The 23,100-nt window shown below is 27.6% G+C and overlaps 1 protein-coding gene across 1 annotated transcript in view; it reads left to right on the top strand.

Moving 5' to 3' along the window:
* Positions 1-12,797, top strand: part of LOC111612889 (transmembrane protein 68-like) — a 29,859-nt gene extending 17,062 nt beyond the window's left edge. The window contains exons 5-9 of the mRNA XM_023354172.1: positions 127-320; positions 11,300-11,363; positions 12,235-12,310; positions 12,528-12,591; positions 12,663-12,797. Of these exons, the coding sequence (XP_023209940.1) occupies positions 127-320; positions 11,300-11,363; positions 12,235-12,310; positions 12,528-12,591; positions 12,663-12,773 (509 nt within the window). The 3' untranslated portion in view covers positions 12,774-12,797. The remainder of the gene's footprint in view (positions 1-126; positions 321-11,299; positions 11,364-12,234; positions 12,311-12,527; positions 12,592-12,662) is intronic.
* Positions 12,798-23,100: the final 10,303 nt, after the last annotated feature.

The following is a 23,100-nucleotide window of genomic DNA, read 5'->3' as shown; positions in this document are numbered from 1 at the left end:
CTGTATGGTATAAAATGCATTTATTCAGCATATAGTTAAAATATATTAAATATTAAGTAGAATTTTATGTTATATTAAATTCTCCCATGCTTATAGTTATTTGTATAATTAAAATTTATATTTTAGGATGGAAAGCTTTATTAGAAGCTGCTAAAGTATGTCCTGGTTCCATAGAGAGCTGTTCAGAGGTATTAAAAAATGGAAATTTACTTGCTATAGCTCCAGGTGGAGTGAGAGAGGCACAATTTGGTGACGAAACTTACTCTTTACTTTGGGAGAAAAGAAAAGGTTTTGCACAAGTTGCTATAGATGGAAAAGCGGTGTGTTTTATTTTACTTTTAGTATTTAGATCAAGCTTCCCAACCCTTAGGGGTTGAGGAGAAAATTATTAATAAGACATATATTGTACATACATGTATATATAAGATAGTAAATACATTAATTTTCAAAACTTTCTAAATATAAAATATATATCTTTCATATTAAAGTATATCCCTGTTGCATATTTTTACATAAAATTATACAAAACCATCTTTTTTAAAATTAGAATTAATCATATTTTCTTGATAACAAGTATTTAATCATGTTCTGGATAGTGACTAGGGAGTATTTTAACATATGCAAAATATGCATTTTTCTGCATTTTTGTTGCATTAGTTGTTATATAATATCATTTTACTATTTACACAATTTTTACTCAAAACCAATATTTCAGGATCATCAATATAACAAGGTATGATTTTAAATCAGAATGCCATCATGTCATTAACAGTGCTAGAAAAATTTAAAAAATCAATATTATGAGTCTTATGCAGTTATGACAATCAAAATATATTTGTTTTAAAATGATGTTTAATTGCTACCAGAATGTAAAGGAAGCAATAAAAATAGACCAAAAATTCTTAGCTTTTCTGATGAAAAAGAGCTAAGAGCCTAATGGATGAATTCCATGAAAAGAATAAACTTCATTTTCACAAGAAATAATGTTCTGACCGTTTCAATAATGTAATAGATTATAAATTTAGTTATAACTAATTTTTACATTGATTTAAGGCACGGGTTCCCAACCTATGGGTCGCGACGGGCTTTCTGTGGGGTCGCCAACTTATACAGTTAACTAAAAAAAATGTTCACTATAATGCAATTTTTATTTTTAATGGTGTCTTGAAGTTTGAATAATTTGATAAGCAGTCGATCCCCCTATAACACGGGTTCCTATAGNACGCAAAATATATTTAAGAGTTTACGACCACTGTGCTAGGTGAGACGTTGTTGAAACAAAAAATGTTATACATTCCATCACGTACATAAACAGTGTCGTAATTCGCTAAGTGCAAATCAGCAAATTCGTAAAATTTTTGTTTATTTTGAACAATCCGGATAATCGAGGTTCTACTGTATTTATTTTCAATATAAATCTAGAAATCTATAAAAATTAAAAGAAGTAATTTTAAAGAATGTTTTTAAAGTTTCTAAAATATTGAATTATCTTTACTTAGTTTTTAATAGGGTTTACCATTTACATAGAATAAACAGGGTGTTTAAAAAAGCATTTAACATTTATGTGGTAGCTAATACACACAAAACTGAGTAAATATAGATTAAAAACTCAATCATTTGAGATATTTTGTATATTAGAAGACAATAAGATGATCTTGGCAAAACTTTACCTTAATATTACAGATGTTTCAAATGTACATTTGACATACTACAGTACAGAATTGCAAACTCTCAAAAATTCTAGATCCTTATTGGATTATTTGTCATGTCAAAAATTGACTGTTCCTATGTTTACTAGGGTTTTCTTTACTTAGTATGATGTGTACTTTGTCACATAAATGCTAAATGCTTTTAATTTTTCTCCCCCCAACATCTTGTATAGTAGTTAAAAAGTACATTGTGTACAAAATGTGCCATCACACTGTAAGAAAGCATTACTGAAAGTTCTGTTGTGACAAAATTTAATATCAGTTGTAATATTTTTCCAGAGATTTTCATAATATAAAGAAGAAATTTGTTGAATTTTTTAGTATTTAAATTAAATTTCCAAAAATAAATAAAATAATAAATAAAAATTTAACATATTTAATTTTTTTATCTAGACACTAAATAATAATTTTTAATATTCCTGAATTTTCTGTAGCATTGATAATGTAATGTAGTGCATAATATTACAAATACAAAGAAATTTTGTCATTGACTTTCCAACAACAGCATTGTGATAAGTCATATACAGTTTTCATATAAATTAATAGAAACTTTTTATTTTTTATTAATAATAATTTACATTAATTAATTAAATACTATGTTAGATGATATATAGCATTGTTCATAACAATAATTTTCTTTTAGTTCTGATACTTTTAAGTAATAATTTGCAAAAATAAAAAAAAAGTTTTTAAATTAAACAAAATGATTTTTTAGACAACTTTTTAAGGTAAATGTTTAAAATTTTGTTTTAGTTCAAAAACTACTATTTTTCTAGCTGTATGGTATAAAATGCATTTATTCAGCATATAGTTAAAATATATTAAATATTAAGTAGAATTTTATGTTATATTAAATTCTCCCATGCTTATAGTTATTTGTATAATTAAAATTTATATTTTAGGATGGAAAGCTTTATTAGAAGCTGCTAAAGTATGTCCTGGTTCCATAGAGAGCTGTTCAGAGGTATTAAAAAATGGAAATTTACTTGCTATAGCTCCAGGTGGAGTGAGAGAGGCACAATTTGGTGACGAAACTTACTCTTTACTTTGGGAGAAAAGAAAAGGTTTTGCACAAGTTGCTATAGATGGAAAAGCGGTGTGTTTTATTTTACTTTTAGTATTTAGATCAAGCTTCCCAACCCTTAGGGGTTGAGGAGAAAATTATTAATAAGACATATATTGTACATACATGTATATATAAGATAGTAAATACATTAATTTTCAAAACTTTCTAAATATAAAATATATATCTTTCATATTAAAGTATATCCCTGTTGCATATTTTTACATAAAATTATACAAAACCATCTTTTTTAAAATTAGAATTAATCATATTTTCTTGATAACAAGTATTTAATCATGTTCTGGATAGTGACTAGGGAGTATTTTAACATATGCAAAATATGCATTTTTCTGCATTTTTGTTGCATTAGTTGTTATATAATATCATTTTACTATTTACACAATTTTTACTCAAAACCAATATTTCAGGATCATCAATATAACAAGGTATGATTTTAAATCAGAATGCCATCATGTCATTAACAGTGCTAGAAAAATTTAAAAAATCAATATTATGAGTCTTATGCAGTTATGACAATCAAAATATATTTGTTTTAAAATGATGTTTAATTGCTACCAGAATGTAAAGGAAGCAATAAAAATAGACCAAAAATTCTTAGCTTTTCTGATGAAAAAGAGCTAAGAGCCTAATGGATGAATTCCATGAAAAGAATAAACTTCATTTTCACAAGAAATAATGTTCTGACCGTTTCAATAATGTAATAGATTATAAATTTAGTTATAACTAATTTTTACATTGATTTAAGGCACGGGTTCCCAACCTATGGGTCGCGACGGGCTTTCTGTGGGGTCGCCAACTTATACAGTTAACTAAAAAAAATGTTCACTATAATGCAATTTTTATTTTTAATGGTGTCTTGAAGTTTGAATAATTTGATAAGCAGTCGATCCCCCTATAACACGGGTTCCTATAGTTCGGATTCCTATATAACGGCCAAAAACTTGCGACGGTGTCCGTACAAACATGGTAAAAAAAATTCCTATAATTCGGTAAAACGTCATCGGGCAGCCAAACTACTTTCCGCCGTCCAGCGCCACGCTACGGAGAGTTTAGGCGGGTAAATTGAGTTTACTATCGTCTGTACAGTATTATATAAAAATTATATATAAATTAGGTACTGTATATATAATTATATATTAACTTAATTCATTGTAACTTTATTATAATTATATATATACTTTCCGCCGTCCAGCGCCACGCTACAGAGAGTTTAGGCGAGTAAGTTGAGGTTACTATCGTCTGTACAGTATGTAAATTAGGTACCGTAAGTCTAATACAGCACTAATTTTATACATTTCTTGTGAAAGAAACATTTCTTATTTAATGGCCATAAAAATTATTTATATTAATGATGTCTCCAAAGTTCAACGAAGTTTTCGCAGAAAAATAATTTATCAGAAAACGCGGCCGCCATTTAGTGCGCTGCTCCGCGACGAAAACAAGCTTAAGCAATGGCGACGTCGAACGGTGCACACTCGGTAAGTAATCCTACATTTTTTTTGTTTATAGCATAGTTTATACCAGGAGTATTCGCAAAAAATATACGTATTTTGAAAATGTTGAGCCGACTTAGTCTAGGAATCGACTAATTTTATGGAAGAAAACCTTTCAAACACCCGTAGTCAGTAAACTTCACACGTGTCGGGCTGTGATTGGCAAGGTCTCCTAAAACATCAATTTCATAAAAAACGGAACGTAACTACCGTGTTATGGGTGGGTCAACTGTATTTTTTAAAAATTAAAATAAGTGTAATCTAGGTACGCTATTCCGTCACAGTTGGTTGAATCATGTGTTGAGAGTTTGAGAGGAATAAATTAAATGTTGAGAATAACATGAGGTTGGCGTTAACAAAAACTCACCCGCGAATTTTAAGGCTGGTTAATAACATACAATTTCAACAATCGCATTAAATTATTAGACATAATTTAAAATAAAATTATACTAAAAAACTAATTTCATTGTTTTTTTAATTACCTAATTAAAAATGTATTTTTCAATAGTATCGGGGTCGCGGGTCACTTGGCTTTTATAAAAAGGGGTCGCCACCTGAAAAAGGTTGGGAACCGTTGATTTAAGGCAATATAGTTACTTTTTGATTGATTTATTAGTGTGGAAACACAAATACAAATTTCCAATGTTTGGAAATTATTTCCTGAATATAAAATAAACATCTATTTTTGTAAATTTTGAAAAATGCTCAAAGTATTTCATGAAAGACATTTGTCATAAAAGAACACAACATTGATTTTTAAAAATTTCTTTTTGACTTATTGTGATATTTCAATTTAAATTATTATTGTACTGTACATATTTGCTAGTGTATAAGCAGACCTAAGATATCAGTTGATGTCAAGATTTAATTCAAAATTGTTATTTAGACTTATATAGCAGATAAAAGTTATCCTCATACATTGGCTAGAATCATCTCAAGAATAGTTTGAAACTCCTAAGCAGCATAATTCAGTAAACTGTATGAGACTAACTATATTATACTGAACAAACATTGCCTTTTTGACAAGACTATGTCTTGTTTATAAAATGCACTGTCTGATGTGTTACTAGCTTAGAGGTATGAAGGAGTACCTGTCTGGAGTTGCTATTTGGCACAGAGTATTAGGTGCCCAAATCATGTGTGCATAAAAAGAAACCAGACTAGTAGGTAGTCAGGGGACCGAGAACCGAGTCAAAATAAAATACAAAATGGTGACACTCTCTACAAACAGGCAGTAGTGCGAGATTTGTGCATCCGTTGCTCGTTGGGAAGTTGGAAATATGAATATTGTGAAATCGAAGTTTGACAAACATGTGCATTGGGAAGTTCAAAAGCGAACATTGCTAAATCAAATTGTGACAAACGAATCTTTGAAAAAACCCATGTACCTGTCCCATGTTATTCCCCACATATTTCTGGTCACCACGTGCTGACCTTGACCAATTGACCGGAGATGTCTCGTTTCATCATCACAACATTTTTTAAACTAGATAGTATGTCATTATAATTTTATATTAAAACTAACTACTGAAATATAATTTGTTTTCTTTTTACATTTATTAATATATATGTTATTTCAACAAAATAATAAAATAATTTTGGACGATACAATAGCCATGATTATTTTTTTCAAAAATGGAAAATTTTCATAGGCATCAGCAAAAATTCAACCCGAAGCAACATACAATGGAGAGAAATTTCAAAATTGGATAGGTTATTTTCACTGAAAATGCATTGTGGACGACCTTGTGGCTGTGGTTGAGGCCGGTGAAGTTTCAAAGATCGCACTCAAAACCAACAATACCAAAGAAGATTGGAGAATGAGAACGAGACCCTTCTTGAGCAGAGTTACCACTTCTTGGTTTTAAAACCCAGATCTGGGTTTTTCGACCTCTTGGTTTCTAGGTCTTTTATCTTTCTAATTTTCATAAAATATGACTTTACATATACAGTAGAGTCTGAATTATCTGACCTAAGTGGGCATACAAAACATCGCATAAGCAAAAATGTTGGATAATAGAGAAGAATTAAGAAAAAGTTCATTAAACATCAAACTACGTTATACTTTTAAAAGTTAAGCATTTAAACATTATATTTTACAACAAATCAACAGAAAAAAAAATCAATACATGGTAATGTTATACAGTTTCTAGTATAAACATTGGTTCTTTATACCATTTGGTGGTTCTATTTTTACATAGTAAATTATACAGAATCTGATAACAGCTGATTGTGTTTGCCAGTAACTCTTTGGCATCTACTTCACTATCATGGACTGATTGCATTCTCAGATGATCTGATTCGTAGTCACTGTCAGGAAGAAAAATGTCATCATGTCGTCAAAGGTTCTGAAGATAAATTCTCATAAGGAACAGGATAATGATATAAGTGATTTTATATTTATTGAAATAAAATGACTTAAATAATAAAAAAATTTAGATTTTATAAACAAAAACGAAAAGCTTGGTACTTTATTTGCTGAATCCGGAATCATGTGGAGTTAAAAACACTTGGATAGACTTAAACACTGCTCAAGCTATAAAATCATAACTTGCAATGATTTGCTATTGCGACACAAACAGCAACATCTTAACTCCAGATACTTAAAAATCCGGATGGCTTATGTGTATTTTGAAATTAATACAGCAATTTCAAAAACACTAGGTTTAATTTAACTATTGAATCATCAAAGAATATGTTGTTTGCTAAACAAGCAATCAGTAGGAAAAATCTTAGCTGTTTGCTGTATGAAACCAAACCTGAACTAATTAGAGATGCAGTACAGAGTTTGCCACCAAAAGTATAAGTGACAAGAAGAACGTAAAGATTGTGCAGTAGCAGTACTGTTAACAGAAAAAGAAGAACAGAGTAGCTGTGAAATAACATTAACTACTGTGTAAATTAGGTAATAAATGGTTTTTTAAATTTGTATTATAGTGTCTGTAATTATAACAGCATGAATGTACTATGATAAAGTATTTATAATTACATTTTAATCATGAATTTTTCTGGGTAAATAATCTGGGTTTTTTCCCATCCAGACCCAAGTTTTTTCATATGTTGTGAATGTCAAAGTGATCCCACTTAGCAGTGAGTCTCCAAGACATAGTCTTGTCACAAATACGTCTTTGCCATTTTACTTGTTTTTAGTGCTAGCATATGTGTTTTATGGTGATTTAGTAACATGTGTGACTGATGCATTTACTTTCTCACGAGCCAATGTGAGAACAGTGCACCTAAAAATAGGTTTATCATATTTGGAGCATGTAACTTTTGTGGATCTTAATACATACCAATGTATAGATGAAACTGAATGCAAGTACAATATATAAAACTGTTAATGTTTTCTCTTAATTCATATAAATAAAGATACCTTTAGTTCTATTACTATAACAAACTTTACTTCCTCTTTCTTTAAAACAATACAGGGAGACTTAGCTCAATCCTCACACACTTTCTTTGTTATCTTTGGCACCAATGGAATACAGCACCCCCTCAAGTTTTCCTTGGTTTTTGCTTACTAAAATTAAATACTATCTCCAACAAAACACAAAAAAACCAATAATACAAACACAAAACCAATGAAGTAAAAATTATTGAAATTTAATAGATAAACGAATGTTTTAATCATATTTCATGATCATCATCAAGTTGTAGAATGGAACATAATATACAAAATTTAAAATAAAAGAATTTGGTAACATTGTGCATGAATAGCTGGCTACATGCACAAAAGAATAGCATCCAAATACAAATAAATAATAAATATAATCTATAAATGAATCAATAACTGGAACTATGAACCTTTAACTTCCAACAGCATTCTTGCACTTCCAGCACTTATAATTAATTAATAATAATAAACGTTTTTGGTGTATTTCATAAGCCTGCATCAGGTTTATAATAGTTTTAAAATATAATCACCAAATAACAAAAACAGGAGATTATCAATATCAAAAAATTTCAAATATTGTTTTCTAAGCATGGAATACAATTTTTCTATCCTTAAAGTTTAACAGAGATGCCTGTTTGTAGCTTTATAGATCTAAAGTTCTTCTTAGTACTTTAGATATGCCAAAACAAATGTTTGATGTACTGTATATGACAGGTCATGTGACAACAAGTAAAACGGCAAAGCTGTATTTGAGACAAGACTATGTCTCGGAGACTCACTACTAAGCGGAATCACTTTGACTCTCAAGCGGATCTCGTTCTCATTCTCCAATCTTCTTTGGTATCACTGCTTTTGAGCGCAATTGTTCAAACTTAGCCAGCCACAACCACAAGGTCGTCCACAATGCATTTTCAGTGAAATTAACCTATCCAGGTATACCCTATCTAATGTCGAAATTTCTTTTTGTTGTGTGATGGTCAGGGTTGAATTTTTGTCGATGCATAACAAAAATTTTCTGTTTTTGAAAAAAATAATCATGGCTATTGTATCGTTTGAAATTATTTTTTTTATTTTGCACAAACAATATACAGTTTAACCCGATTATAACATTATTGGATATAATAACAACCCTAATATAATGTCTGTAGTGGCATGGCTAAAATCTGCCCGTGGCACATCCTACCTTGTCTGTGATGTCCACGTTGACCTTGACCATGTGTTCTGCCGGTAAAAATTAACTGAGAAATGATCCAGGCAAATAATTTACTTAATTTGGATCGGCTATGCGATATTTACAATAGTGTCGAGATATAATATAAATCCAAGATCCGCACGGCTGTCGAATCGAAAGGTTAACTAAATGAAGTAAAAAGATGTCTCTTCTTGTTATAGTTTAGGAGCAAAGTGAGGTCAAAGGGTGAAGGTCACATGGTGGTGCCCTCTGCCCTACATGTCAAATTTTTATCAGTCCCACGATTTTACTATACTAGATAATGTTAAAAAAAACCCACTTGTAACGACATATAAAACCATTTTAATATTTGAAGAAATTTTTGAATGTCATATTTGAAGAACTCCCAAATTTACAAAATTAGATTACAAATTTTATTTAACATAGAAGAAACTGTGTTTGGTCCTAAAGTCAGAGTTCACTTCTTAGAATAACTGTGGGTGGTACTCTCCCCACCTGACTTCGGTGGGGTGAGGTGGCTGTTTTGCCTGTTTGTAGAAGAGGGTTGCCATTTTGGATTTTATTTTGATTCTATTCTTGGTCCCCTGACTATCTACAAGTCTGGATTTTTTTTATGTGCAAATGATTTGGGCACCTAATACTCTGTGCCAAATATCAACTCTTGTCATGTACTCCTTCATACCTCTATTCTGGTAATAAAAAACAGCAGTATGATTTTATAAACAAGACATAGTCTTGTCAACAAGGTGGATCAACACTAAGAGTACATTGGAGTGACCTCTGGATTGTTGGGTATTAGAATTAAGGAGCATGTTAACATTGTAAAAAAGGCTTGTTTATCACCACTGCACTTGCAATATTTGCCTGTGACAACAATATCATTGTATCTTGTGATAGGGTCCATCTTATATATCACATATAAAGCACATCTAAAGTACTTAGTGTGGTGTATCCCACCATGTATATGTATGTTTTAGTCGATAATATCCTATGTTATCTATAATTTCCTCTTCTATTTAAATAACCCGCACTATTGTTCCTCTTTTGACTCTTCCGACCTATTTGCACTTTCTGGCTAGTTTTGGGCTGAAAAGGGGGCAACAACCAAGAAGGCAGCGTAGGAGGACTTTACTTTCATTATTCATTCTGGGAGAAGCAAGCGAGGGGAGAACCACGTGAGGAAGACGAGAGAATGAATCCATGCGATCAGGGAGTGTATGTCGGAAGATTGCCCAAATTGTCGCACAGATAAGGGGTACTTCTTTATAACCTAACCTTTCTATGCTTTTTTTCTCTACCTAGATTATATTAGTTTATATTTTAAGTTAAGTTAGTCATAAGTAGTAATATAATACGGTCACAACAGATTGTGTACTGGTCAGCTTTGGGACCCGCATGTGTAACCAGATATACAAGCTTTGTTCACGAGAGAGGAAAAGAGAAACGATTTAGTATCATGTATGGGTTCGAGATCATGTATTAAAATTAATTTGGAGATAAACTGTAAATAAATGATTTCCTCTATCTTTTGTTGAAATTTGTGTTAATACGTGGTGTATTCTTGCATAATACGGTTTTTCATTAACCTGTTGCACCACATTAGAAGGCCTGAGATCTATAAAGCTATAAAGAGAGTACTGTTGTTAAATTTTAAGAATAGATAAATTGTATTGCATGCTTGGAAAGCTATATTTGAAATTTTTTACTGCTGAACATCATCTGTTTTTATTTGTTATTTATATTTTATTTATATTCAGATGCTACTCTTCTATGTGGCCAGCTATTCATGCATAATGCTACTGAGTTCTTTTTATTTTAAATTTGTTTATTACATTCTGTTTTATGTTCCACTTGATAAGTTGATTATGACATTGAATATGGTCAAAAATGTTTCTTTACCTGTTAAATATTAATATTTTTACTGCATTATTGGTTTTTCATGTGTTATATTTTGTGATCTTATGTATACAGTCATATCTGGAAAATAAATATTGTAATAAATATTGTACTTATGAATCATGAATGTTGATTTTATGCAATAATGTGATCACTAACATTTTTTGCAAGTTTTTTCAATTAGTTTAAACACAATGTCAACTCTATCAACTTCAGATTGATTAAAGAATGTGTAAACAAATGAAAAACATACAACAGCATGCACCAATACAAAATGTACAATGTCTGCAATGTTTAGATTGCATATATATTGTCAGATTTTTGCAAAAATACAAAAATATCTGGAATCTGGTATCACTTCAATCCTTTAGGTGCCTGATTAATGAACTTCAACTGTATACAGTTTAAGAAACTTCTTTCAGCATATTTGAGTCATGTACAATTTAATATCTTGTATTATTGATGATTATGGCATTATTGTTATTTTAAAATATATTACACTTACTTCATTTGATCTAATTTTTTTTATAGCCTATTATTCCTGTTTTTACTCAGAATATCAGAGAAGCTTTTCGTCCTCTTGGAATAGGGAAGAGTGAGTTTTTTCATTTACTTTTAATTTTCCTTTAAAAAATATTAATGTGGATTTAACAAATGATAAAACATGATATTTTATATATAAAACATATTTAGCAAAAATTTTATAATTACTTGTACTACATTTTTTAATTATTTATTGAGAAAATTTTTTAGCTATTATTTAAAGTAAACAGAGTAATATTTTATTAATTTAAAAATTTCTAAATTAATATTTAATCATTTTTTTTGATATTGTATAATCAGTAATAAATTATCATACCTATATTAATGTAATAAATGATATTTGATCAAAATAAAGAAAATATTTGCATTATATTAGAATCACCAAATTGTCTTTATGTAAGTACAGAATTTTTAGCTTCTATATAAAATAAGATTTAGTAGAAAATCATTATTCAAAACTAATGAATTTATCTTAGTATTTAATTCAAAGTTGCATTAAAAAAACTTACCCTACAATGCTATGCTTAATATCATCATTTAAAATTTTGTTAAATATATTGCAATGAATATATAAATAGTTTAAAAGATAATTCCAATAATGTGTTTATTTGATATATATGCAATAGTGATTCATTGTCTTATAGTTACCATTTGTTTCATCATTAGTAACTTTTTCTGCAGAAATTTTAAGCAATAAATATTTTAAAATACAGTTGATTTTATTTAAAATATATAACTATTTGCTTATTGTAGTTAAAATTATATATATTAAATTATATATATTTTTTAAAAAATAGATTAATGTTTTGAATTAGATATCATATATTAGTTGTTTTGTCAATCTAAAATTAATATTGTAATATATTATTTTATAAAAATATTGCAGTTTCTAAAATGCATACTAAAATTTACTCTTTTGGTAGGCTTATTTAGGAAAATTTATGAAAAAACAAGATTTCCTCTAGTTCCAATTTATGGGGGATTTCCAGTTAAATTAAGGTAAATATATGAATAAAATTCTGAAAGAAACCAAAATAAGTAACTCATTTATAGTAGAGAATCACACCTAAATGCAAAATTTCCAGCAAACAAATGCTTAACTTTTGCTGCTTGAAATTTTGCATTTAGGTGTGATTCTCTACACTACATGTACAGTACAGTTTGTTCCAGTTTTTTGGTAAAGTTGTTTATTAACTCATTTATAAAATTTTCTTAGAACTATTATTGGAAATCCCATACCATATGACAAGAATATAACTGCAGAAGAATTAGTATGCAAGGTAAGGTATAAATGAATTTATTAATTAATTAAATAAACTTTGTATTTTATATATCACTTTTTCTTATTCAGACAAAATGTGCAATAAGGGAACTGATACTGCATCACCAGCATCTTCCTGGAAGCATTATTTTAGCCTTATTTGAAAGGATATTTGAAAGTAACAAACAGAAATGCATTTAAAAAAAATGTAAAATTTTAGAATTTTAAAAAATGGTGTGAGCAATAATCTATAAAGGATGGTTTTGATATTTTGTGATATACATAAAATATATATATATATACAGTATATATATTATTTTTAAATTTTATTTTTTAAATGTATAAATACTAAAAGTATATATTGTCTCATTTTTATATTTGAACTTATAAAATATTTTTCTTGTTTTTATAAATACTTTATTTTAATCCAAATTTCATATTTTTGAGTAACAGTTTTATTTATATTTAATGTGTGTATATATAAAATTGTTGAATCATCTAAGTTTAAAGTCTATACTGATGATTGAATTTTTATGCAGTATTCAATATACTACATAAAACTACATTTGACAGCTAATATTTGGTGGTATGCCAGATGCATAGCACCAAATGTTAACTGCATGTTTTAAATATATTTTTTAGATCATGCTGTTGTAATACTCCTCAGTATTATGCTAAGAGTCTGAATTTATTAATAGTTAAAATAGATTCTATTTTAAAACCTACATTTAATTCATATTTGGCTCACATTGCCAACTTAGATGATGCTATTTTGCTGAGTTAAATTGTGTACCATTTAATTAAATATAATTTGTTTTTATGCAGAGATTATCTTTCAAATGATTGTTTTAAAAATTTTAGAGACAGACTAAGAAGCTTCTAAAAATATAGAAACTGCTTTCCTTATTCTCTAATATTTTTTTAAAAAGTTATTTCATTTGTTAAATTTCCTAAATTATTAATTAATAGTTTATGGAATTTAATTTTATGCAAATATGGACTAATTATATTTTTAAAATTGTGTATAAATTGAATTTTAAAGTATCAAAGCTAAAAGTTATCAAAGTTCTTTTTAATATTATGGAAGAAGCAAACTACATAATCAAAGTATTGTAAAGTATATTTTTATATATAATAACTATGAATGTACAACTTTATAATTATAATTTCAAATTAGAGAAATTCATAAATATGTTTTTTTTCTTCTCAAATTTGAAAAATATAATTGGGATCATATTTTAATTGATTAAAATATCTATTTTTTGTTTCTTGTATATCTAATGATTTATCTTCATTATTTAAACTGTAGAATGTTTACAATAATTTTTGTAAAGTATTTGAAATTTTAAAATATTTCAATAACTTTAACTAAATATTTTAAATTTTGAAGTCTTTTATAAGTATATATTCTTAAGGAGTTATGAACTTTAATGAATATATAATTTATTATTATTAGTCTGTTTTATTAGTTAACTTTTTTTAAAAATTTGTTAGTTTATTTTTAATTAAAAATATGAAACAATTCTGTTTAATCACATTTTTTCAAACAAATTCCAAGAGTTTTTAATTGCATTGCATTTTGGTAAATTTCTATAAATGCAGAAATATCTTTTGTAGTATGAAATAAAACTAAAATTTGCATCTGAGTAATTTTACCAAATAAGACACTAAAAATGTTATTCAAGTTTTCATTAGATTTAATTGACTTATCAATAACGAATAACTTATACAGTAGAGCATTGATTATCCGACTCAATTGGGGACTCAGGTTGGTCGGATAACTGAAAAAATCAGATAACCGAAAAAAATACGTTATTAGTATAGTTTATTAGTATATTGCTATTAACCAACTCCGCGTTGAATTTTCATCGATGTTAAGCCTAACAAATTTTTTTTTTTAATAATAATTGTTGTTATTGTATTGTTAAAAATTATTTTTAAATTATTTTATTTTTCACAAAATAAACAACAATTCATAATTTTAGANGTATTTACGCAGAATTTATTATTTGAACTTATAAAATATTTTTCTTGTTTTTATAAATACTTTATTTTAATCCAAATTTCATATTTTTGAGTAACAGTTTTATTTATATTTAATGTGTGTATATATAAAATTGTTGAATCATCTAAGTTTAAAGTCTATACTGATGATTGAATTTTTATGCAGTATTCAATATACTACATAAAACTACATTTGACAGCTAATATTTGGTGGTATGCCAGATGCATAGCACCAAATGTTAACTGCATGTTTTAAATATATTTTTTAGATCATGCTGTTGTAATACTCCTCAGTATTATGCTAAGAGTCTGAATTTATTAATAGTTAAAATAGATTCTATTTTAAAACCTACATTTAATTCATATTTGGCTCACATTGCCAACTTAGATGATGCTATTTTGCTGAGTTAAATTGTGTACCATTTAATTAAATATAATTTGTTTTTATGCAGAGATTATCTTTCAAATGATTGTTTTAAAAATTTTAGAGACAGACTAAGAAGCTTCTAAAAATATAGAAACTGCTTTCCTTATTCTCTAATATTTTTTTAAAAAGTTATTTCATTTGTTAAATTTCCTAAATTATTAATTAATAGTTTATGGAATTTAATTTTATGCAAATATGGACTAATTATATTTTTAAAATTGTGTATAAATTGAATTTTAAAGTATCAAAGCTAAAAGTTATCAAAGTTCTTTTTAATATTATGGAAGAAGCAAACTACATAATCAAAGTATTGTAAAGTATATTTTTATATATAATAACTATGAATGTACAACTTTATAATTATAATTTCAAATTAGAGAAATTCATAAATATGTTTTTTTTCTTCTCAAATTTGAAAAATATAATTGGGATCATATTTTAATTGATTAAAATATCTATTTTTTGTTTCTTGTATATCTAATGATTTATCTTCATTATTTAAACTGTAGAATGTTTACAATAATTTTTGTAAAGTATTTGAAATTTTAAAATATTTCAATAACTTTAACTAAATATTTTAAATTTTGAAGTCTTTTATAAGTATATATTCTTAAGGAGTTATGAACTTTAATGAATATATAATTTATTATTATTAGTCTGTTTTATTAGTTAACTTTTTTTAAAAATTTGTTAGTTTATTTTTAATTAAAAATATGAAACAATTCTGTTTAATCACATTTTTTCAAACAAATTCCAAGAGTTTTTAATTGCATTGCATTTTGGTAAATTTCTATAAATGCAGAAATATCTTTTGTAGTATGAAATAAAACTAAAATTTGCATCTGAGTAATTTTACCAAATAAGACACTAAAAATGTTATTCAAGTTTTCATTAGATTTAATTGACTTATCAATAACGAATAACTTATACAGTAGAGCATTGATTATCCGACTCAATTGGGGACTCAGGTTGGTCGGATAACTGAAAAAATCAGATAACCGAAAAAAATACGTTATTAGTATAGTTTATTAGTATATTGCTATTAACCAACTCCGCGTTGAATTTTCATCGATGTTAAGCCTAACAAATTTTTTTTTTTAATAATAATTGTTGTTATTGTATTGTTAAAAATTATTTTTAAATTATTTTATTTTTCACAAAATAAACAACAATTCATAATTTTAGAAAATTAAGTCTAGTTTAAATACTGGCCTCCCTTCAATGGTTGAGCTGTGTTGCCAGCTAAAACATGCAAAAATTTAACAAAAATAATATTAAAGTAGCCAAGACATAGCCAAATATTGTAGTGCCACATCACCAGCGGACATTTGAAATTTGCTGACTAGAATGGTCGGTTAATCGATGTGACGGTTAATCGGGGGTCGGATAATCGATGCTCTACTGTATGTTGTTTGTTGTTGATAAATGGGTATATAAATGAACTGAATATTTTTATCAGTTCATTTATATACCCACTTACATCTTATTTTTAACTCAGATTTTACAAGTACTTGTTATATTGTTTTTTTCTCTTTCTTCCTTAGTTAAGAGATGAATTATTCAAAACAATGAGCACTGACTTATATTTATAATAACAAAATATTCTAAGCATGCATGCAAGAAATTTAAATCCTGTATAGTCTGACTTGTAGGTTCTGGTCTCCATTTTCTTTTTTTCACAGAATAACAAATATCACCATTCACCTTCAACAAAGAGTTGTAACAGATACTTCACTTTCCCAATCATCCTTCTTTTCTTTAGATAATTATCTTTAATTAAATTATAATGTAAATATGCAAGCAGAAGACAAGTAAAATTGTCTTAACTAACTATTGTTTCTTTATGACAGTTTCTTTTAGCTTTTATATTAGTGATTAATCTAATCAGCACATTTTATTTTATTTATTTACCTATCAACCAATGATTCCAGTGTTTTGTATGATTCTACCATACAAAATACTAGAATCATTGGGTTATCACTATAAATGCAAGATTGTAATGGGATATGATCAAATTTCATAAATCAAAGGTACCAATGATCTCCTGTCACAATGTTTTATTCTTTTGTAAAAATTAATTATATTTATTACATGGTAATTACAAAAAAAGGTATCCTGGAATGTAAGACATTCAGGCATAAATTAAACAGCAACATATACTGTATCATTTACAATAACAAAGAGAATTTTATTTCCTTACTTCTTACTTCTCTTTGTTGCACCTTAAACAATTTCAATTATATGTAAAATGAGTGTATCAAAGCACTTTCTAAAACAAGTTAGAGCATGCTTCATTATCTTATATTTTTTATTCACTATTTGTATGTGCTTTTTTCACTGTGTCACAATAGGAATAAAGAAGGCCATCATATTTCCATAAAAATTACAAACGTTTTCTCATTTTAACAGGCCATATCCACAACAAACTTGTTGGCCATGTCTGTGATAGATCATAGTGTGAAGCTAAACATTTTGAAGCTTTCTTTTGAATTTACTAATTCTTTCAGTTGAAGAATGTCCATTGAAAAAAATAAGACTAATAGCTTTAGCAGCTTGATTAAGTTTATTGTCTTCTATGTTTTTTAGTGTAAAATTTGAAATTTTCATTTACTTTATAATTCTCTGAATTGATTTGGTTTACCTCCAATATCATTTCCACCAAATCCACTTTGACAGTCTATATTTTACCAGTAATTTTCGAACATCTTCAGTAGTTATAATTAAAAATCCCTCTTTTAGTTACTTAGCAAGTTCTATTTTTACATTGATTTCATTTTCTGCTGGTTCTATCACATGTAACATTGACAGTTGAATTTTTTCAACAATAAAGCTATGTTTGCAAAGTCCTCTGCTTTGGAGAAGAGCACCGGTTACAGGCAGTGAAGATGTTTAATTTATCTACTCCGGTGTTAATATTTCTTTCTAATAAAGCTATAATTCTAGTACACTCCACAATTGAAAAAAATGCTTCTCTCTCCATTACTTTAATAGATTCAGAATATTTTGTATACATTGTAATGATTTTCTGATATAATACGAAGATTTACAAAAAAAGAATAAAAATGTTACATCCATAGTAAGAAATGTGCCACACAAACTCAAAAATATTGTTATATGAGGTTTGTCCCAAATTTGTGTTAGAGCACCATATTCAGAAACTGCTTGTATTGCAATATGTTGAAAAATAATAGTAACAAGCAAAAATATTTTTAGATAAAATATATGACCAAAATTTTTTGAAAGCTGAGAAAGTGCTTGTAGGCAAAATCATGTGAGACCAAAATATTATATACTAGTTAAACAAGATATTCGTATTTTCTAAAAACTTTAAAATATTTACATATGCTTTATTGTAACTAACAGTACATTTTAAGTTAGATCCATGTAGAGTAAATACCAGTAATAATAACAATAGTTTATTTATGATTATTTTAGAACAGTGATTTGGAAACTTTGAAGCCACAGAATGCCATTCATTTATTTTTTATTACACAGAGCATTAGCATCAATATATTTAAAAATTGATAATCAATTCCACATTTACTATTCTCAGGAAATAATGAAGCAATAAACTAATAAACTTTAATATAGTGAATAAAATAGAAACATGAAATTGTCTATGAATGTGGTAATATGTTGTATATATTGGAATAAATTTACAACAAAAACTTTAAAATCTTTTTTTGGTTGGATACTTGCAGGTTCTGCAGAACACTGGTTAAGAACTACTGTTTTAGAGTATTGTTATTATCTAAAAGCAGTAATTTCAAAATGTGAAATGAAGATTAAAACTAAGAGAGACACTTTTTTTTTATCTAAACAAATCATGAGACCAAAATATTATATAGTAGTTAAATAAGATATACAAATACAAATATCCATGTCTGAAATGAGATTTGAGGCATTTACTGACTAAGAGAAAACAACTTTTAAATAAATTTTCCTGTTTGACAAATTACTAAATCTAATTGAATCTTAGATTTTTGCAAAATTGAATTTTTTAAATACTCTTTTAAAATGTATAATTCATAAACTGGAGTGTTGTTTGACATGTTCTTTGTATTTTTTATAGGTTGAAGAGTTATTTGTATTTTGTTCTAAACTTTCAATTAAAAATGAATATATAGTACAATCTCAGTAATCTGTAAGTGTGCTAGTTTGACACATTTGACACTAGTCAACTCTTGGGTATTATCATCGCTGTTGCCAATTCCCACTAGTTCAAACTGGAGGTTTGGTTCCACTAAATTTGAACATATTCCCACTAAATGTTGTGTTATATCCCAAGCTTGAAAATTCAAGCTTGGCTACAATATTAAAGATTCTAGGAACATCTCAGCTACTCAAAAAAGCTACAGTATTTCCTAACACACTATCCTAAATATTGATATAAAAATCAGTCTGTGAAAGTTTCCACCAAAGATACTGTACCACCCATTAAATTTAGTGGGACTCTACCAACTTGACAGTTCTGATTACTGTCAACAGCAGTGCACTTGGATGACAACATTACAATTGACAATGACTCTGAGAACTCTAAAATACTATAACATATGATCTATGAATATTTTGGTTAATGTAATGCAAAAAATAACATATATTCTTTCCTAATGGTTAAACTATTGAATTTACCTTATTTCCAATAAACTGATTCCATACATATGATTACTTAGATTGTACTATACTGTTCATTTGGATTAACTATCTTCATTTAAATGTTCTAGAAATGGAAAATTGAGCAAAATTTTTAGAGGGATTTTTAGAATAATTTATAACCGAAAGATACTATGGATACCATAGAAATTGGATATATATTGAATATGGATACCATTCTATACTATGGTATAGAAAGATACTATGGTATCCATAGTATCTTTCTATGGATACCTATGGATACTATGGTATCCATAGTATCTTTCGGTTATAAATATCTGGTAACAGAATTCAAGATTAGTTAAAAGAACATGTTTCATGATTACAGATGAATGAAATTATAATCATAAAATTAAAATTCCTCATTATTAAAAAAATTTATATATTTCATTAGATACATTGCTTTTAAATTTTGAAATTAATTATAATTTCACTTTATATATAAGAAGAAATTTAGTCTGAAATTTAGAGTGTTAAAATGTCCTGTATATACATACATGAATGTTCTTATTTTTTTAACATTGTGCAATATTTGTTATATTCAAAAATGTGAAATGTAATGGTATTGAGTAAAATCCAAACAAACCCAATTCCATTATGAAGAATATCTTTCCCTCTCATTTTAAATGGTTAAAGTAAACCTATATTTTATTGTTTTATACTTTTGTTTTTTAAATATGTTATTCCAAACTTTTGCATAACCTTACAATAGATAGACATAGTCAGTTATATAGTTTTTTATTTTAAAATATTCATTTATTCTAAGCATGCATGCAAGAAATTTAAATCCTGTATAGTCTGACTTGTAGGTTCTGGTCTCCATTTTCTTTTTTTCACAGAATAACAAATATCACCATTCACCTTCAACAAAGAGTTGTAACAGATACTTCACTTTCCCAATCATCCTTCTTTTCTTTAGATAATTATCTTTAATTAAATTATAATGTAAATATGCAAGCAGAAGACAAGTAAAATTGTCTTAACTAACTATTGTTTCTTTATGACAGTTTCTTTTAGCTTTTATATTAGTGATTAATCTAATCAGCACATTTTATTTTATTTATTTACCTATCAACCAATGATTCCAGTGTTTTGTATGATTCTACCATACAAAATACTAGAATCATTGGTTTATCACTATAAATGCAAGATTGTAATGGGATATGATCAAATTTCATAAATCAAAGGTACCAATGATCTCCTGTCACAATGTTTTATTCTTTTGTAAAAATTAATTATATTTATTACATGGTAATTACAAAAAAAGGTATCCTGGAATGTAAGACATTCAGGCATAAATTAAACAGCAACATATACTGTATCATTTACAATAACAAAGAGAATTTTATTTCCTTACTTCTTACTTCTCTTTGTTGCACCTTAAACAATTTCAATTATATGTAAAATGAGTGTATCAAAGCACTTTCTAAAACAAGTTAGAGCATGCTTCATTATCTTATATTTTTTATTCACTATTTGTATGTGCTTTTTTCACTGTGTCACAATAGGAATAAAGAAGGCCATCATATTTCCATAAAAATTACAAACGTTTTCTCATTTTAACAGGCCATATCCACAACAAACTTGTTGGCCATGTCTGTGATAGATCATAGTGTGAAGCTAAACATTTTGAAGCTTTCTTTTGAATTTACTAATTCTTTCAGTTGAAGAATGTCCATTGAAAAAAATAAGACTAATAGCTTTAGCAGCTTGATTAAGTTTATTGTCTTCTATGTTTTTTAGTGTAAAATTTGAAATTTTCATTTACTTTATAATTCTCTGAATTGATTTGGTTTACCTCCAATATCATTTCCACCAAATCCACTTTGACAGTCCATATTTTACCAGTAATTTTCGAACATCTTCAGTAGTTATAATTAAAAATCCCTCTTTTAGTGACTTAGCAAGTTCTATTTTTACATTGATTTCATTTTCTGCTGGTTCTATCACATGTAACATTGACAGTTGAATTTTTTTAACAATAAAGCTATGTTTGCAAAGTCCTCTGCTTTGGAGAAGAGCACCGGTTACAGGCAGTGAAGATGTTTAATTTATCTACTCCGGTGTTAATATTTCTTTCTAATAAAGCTATAATTCTAGTACACTCCACAATTGAAAAAAATGCTTCTCTCTCCATTACTTTAATAGATTCAGAATATTTTGTATACATTGTAATGATTTTCTGATATAATACGAAGATTTACAAAAAAAGAATAAAAATGTTACATCCATAGTAAGAAATGTGCCACACAAACTCAAAAATATTGTTATATGAGGTTTGTCCCAAATTTGTGTTAGAGCACCATATTCAGAAACTGCTTGTATTGCAATATGTTGAAAAATAATAGTAACAAGCAAAAATATTTTTAGATAAAATATATGACCAAAATTTTTTGAAAGCTGAGAAAGTGCTTGTAGGCAAAATCATGTGAGACCAAAATATTATATACTAGTTAAACAAGATATTCGTATTTTCTAAAAACTTTAAAATATTTACATATGCTTTATTGTAACTAACAGTACATTTTAAGTTAGATCCATGTAGAGTAAATACCAGTAATAATAACAATAGTTTATTTATGATTATNCCGAGTATAACCCACTAAACCCAACGTAATAATAATAAGCGCAGAGCCCAAACGGTTAGGAGTTGAAAGAAATTGTTCGAAAAATTCTCCCCCCACGGGGAAGTGTTATAAATTTATAATAGATATATTTTGAGCCACAACAACGCGTGGCGGGGTCTGCTAGTCTAATTATATAGACATGAATATATTACAAGATATTTCTGAATATAAAAAGTTATATAGTATGTGTACGTTTCTGTAAATATATCAAAAACATAAGTTTAATAGAAGTTAATGATTTATTTATTTACTTATTCAGTATACCATGTATTCTTTAAAAGTTAAATTAGCATTTTGGTGGTATGGATACTTTTTTGTTAATATTTTATTTGATTGATAGGCGTTATATGTCAAATTTAACGAGCACTTATTTATTGTGACATCGCCACAATGCCGGGTTGCAATTTTTAATAATATTTGAGTCGATTCCGTTTAATTGGAACACGTTGGGACTAATCCATTTTCGCCCAATTAAACAAACTAATAATAAATTCTAAAATAAAATAATGTAATACGTAGGTAAATAAATAAGTAGGTATAAAATAATAATTAAGTGCCTATTTTAATGCTTTATTAAACCAAAATACGGAAAATATTTGTAATATAAATCTGCCAGACTCACGACAATAGATAACTGATTCTCATCACGCTAGTGTTGCCAAATACAGTATTAGTTGTGACGTACACAAGGGTTAACTGTTCGATTCGTTCCTGATCGAACGATTTTTCCATTCTCCCTTTTTAGTTATAACATGTTCTAGCTAAAAAGGGAAAAAGAAAAGGGTTCGTCCAAAAATCATCTTACGGCCTTCCTTTG

This window comes from Centruroides sculpturatus, unplaced genomic scaffold (assembly GCF_000671375.1).
Source record: "Centruroides sculpturatus isolate CEXI.00-Female unplaced genomic scaffold, Cexi_2.0 scaffold1832, whole genome shotgun sequence".
Lineage (NCBI taxonomy): Eukaryota > Metazoa > Arthropoda > Arachnida > Scorpiones > Buthidae > Centruroides > Centruroides sculpturatus.
This window is presented reverse-complemented; position numbering and strand designations above follow the sequence as displayed.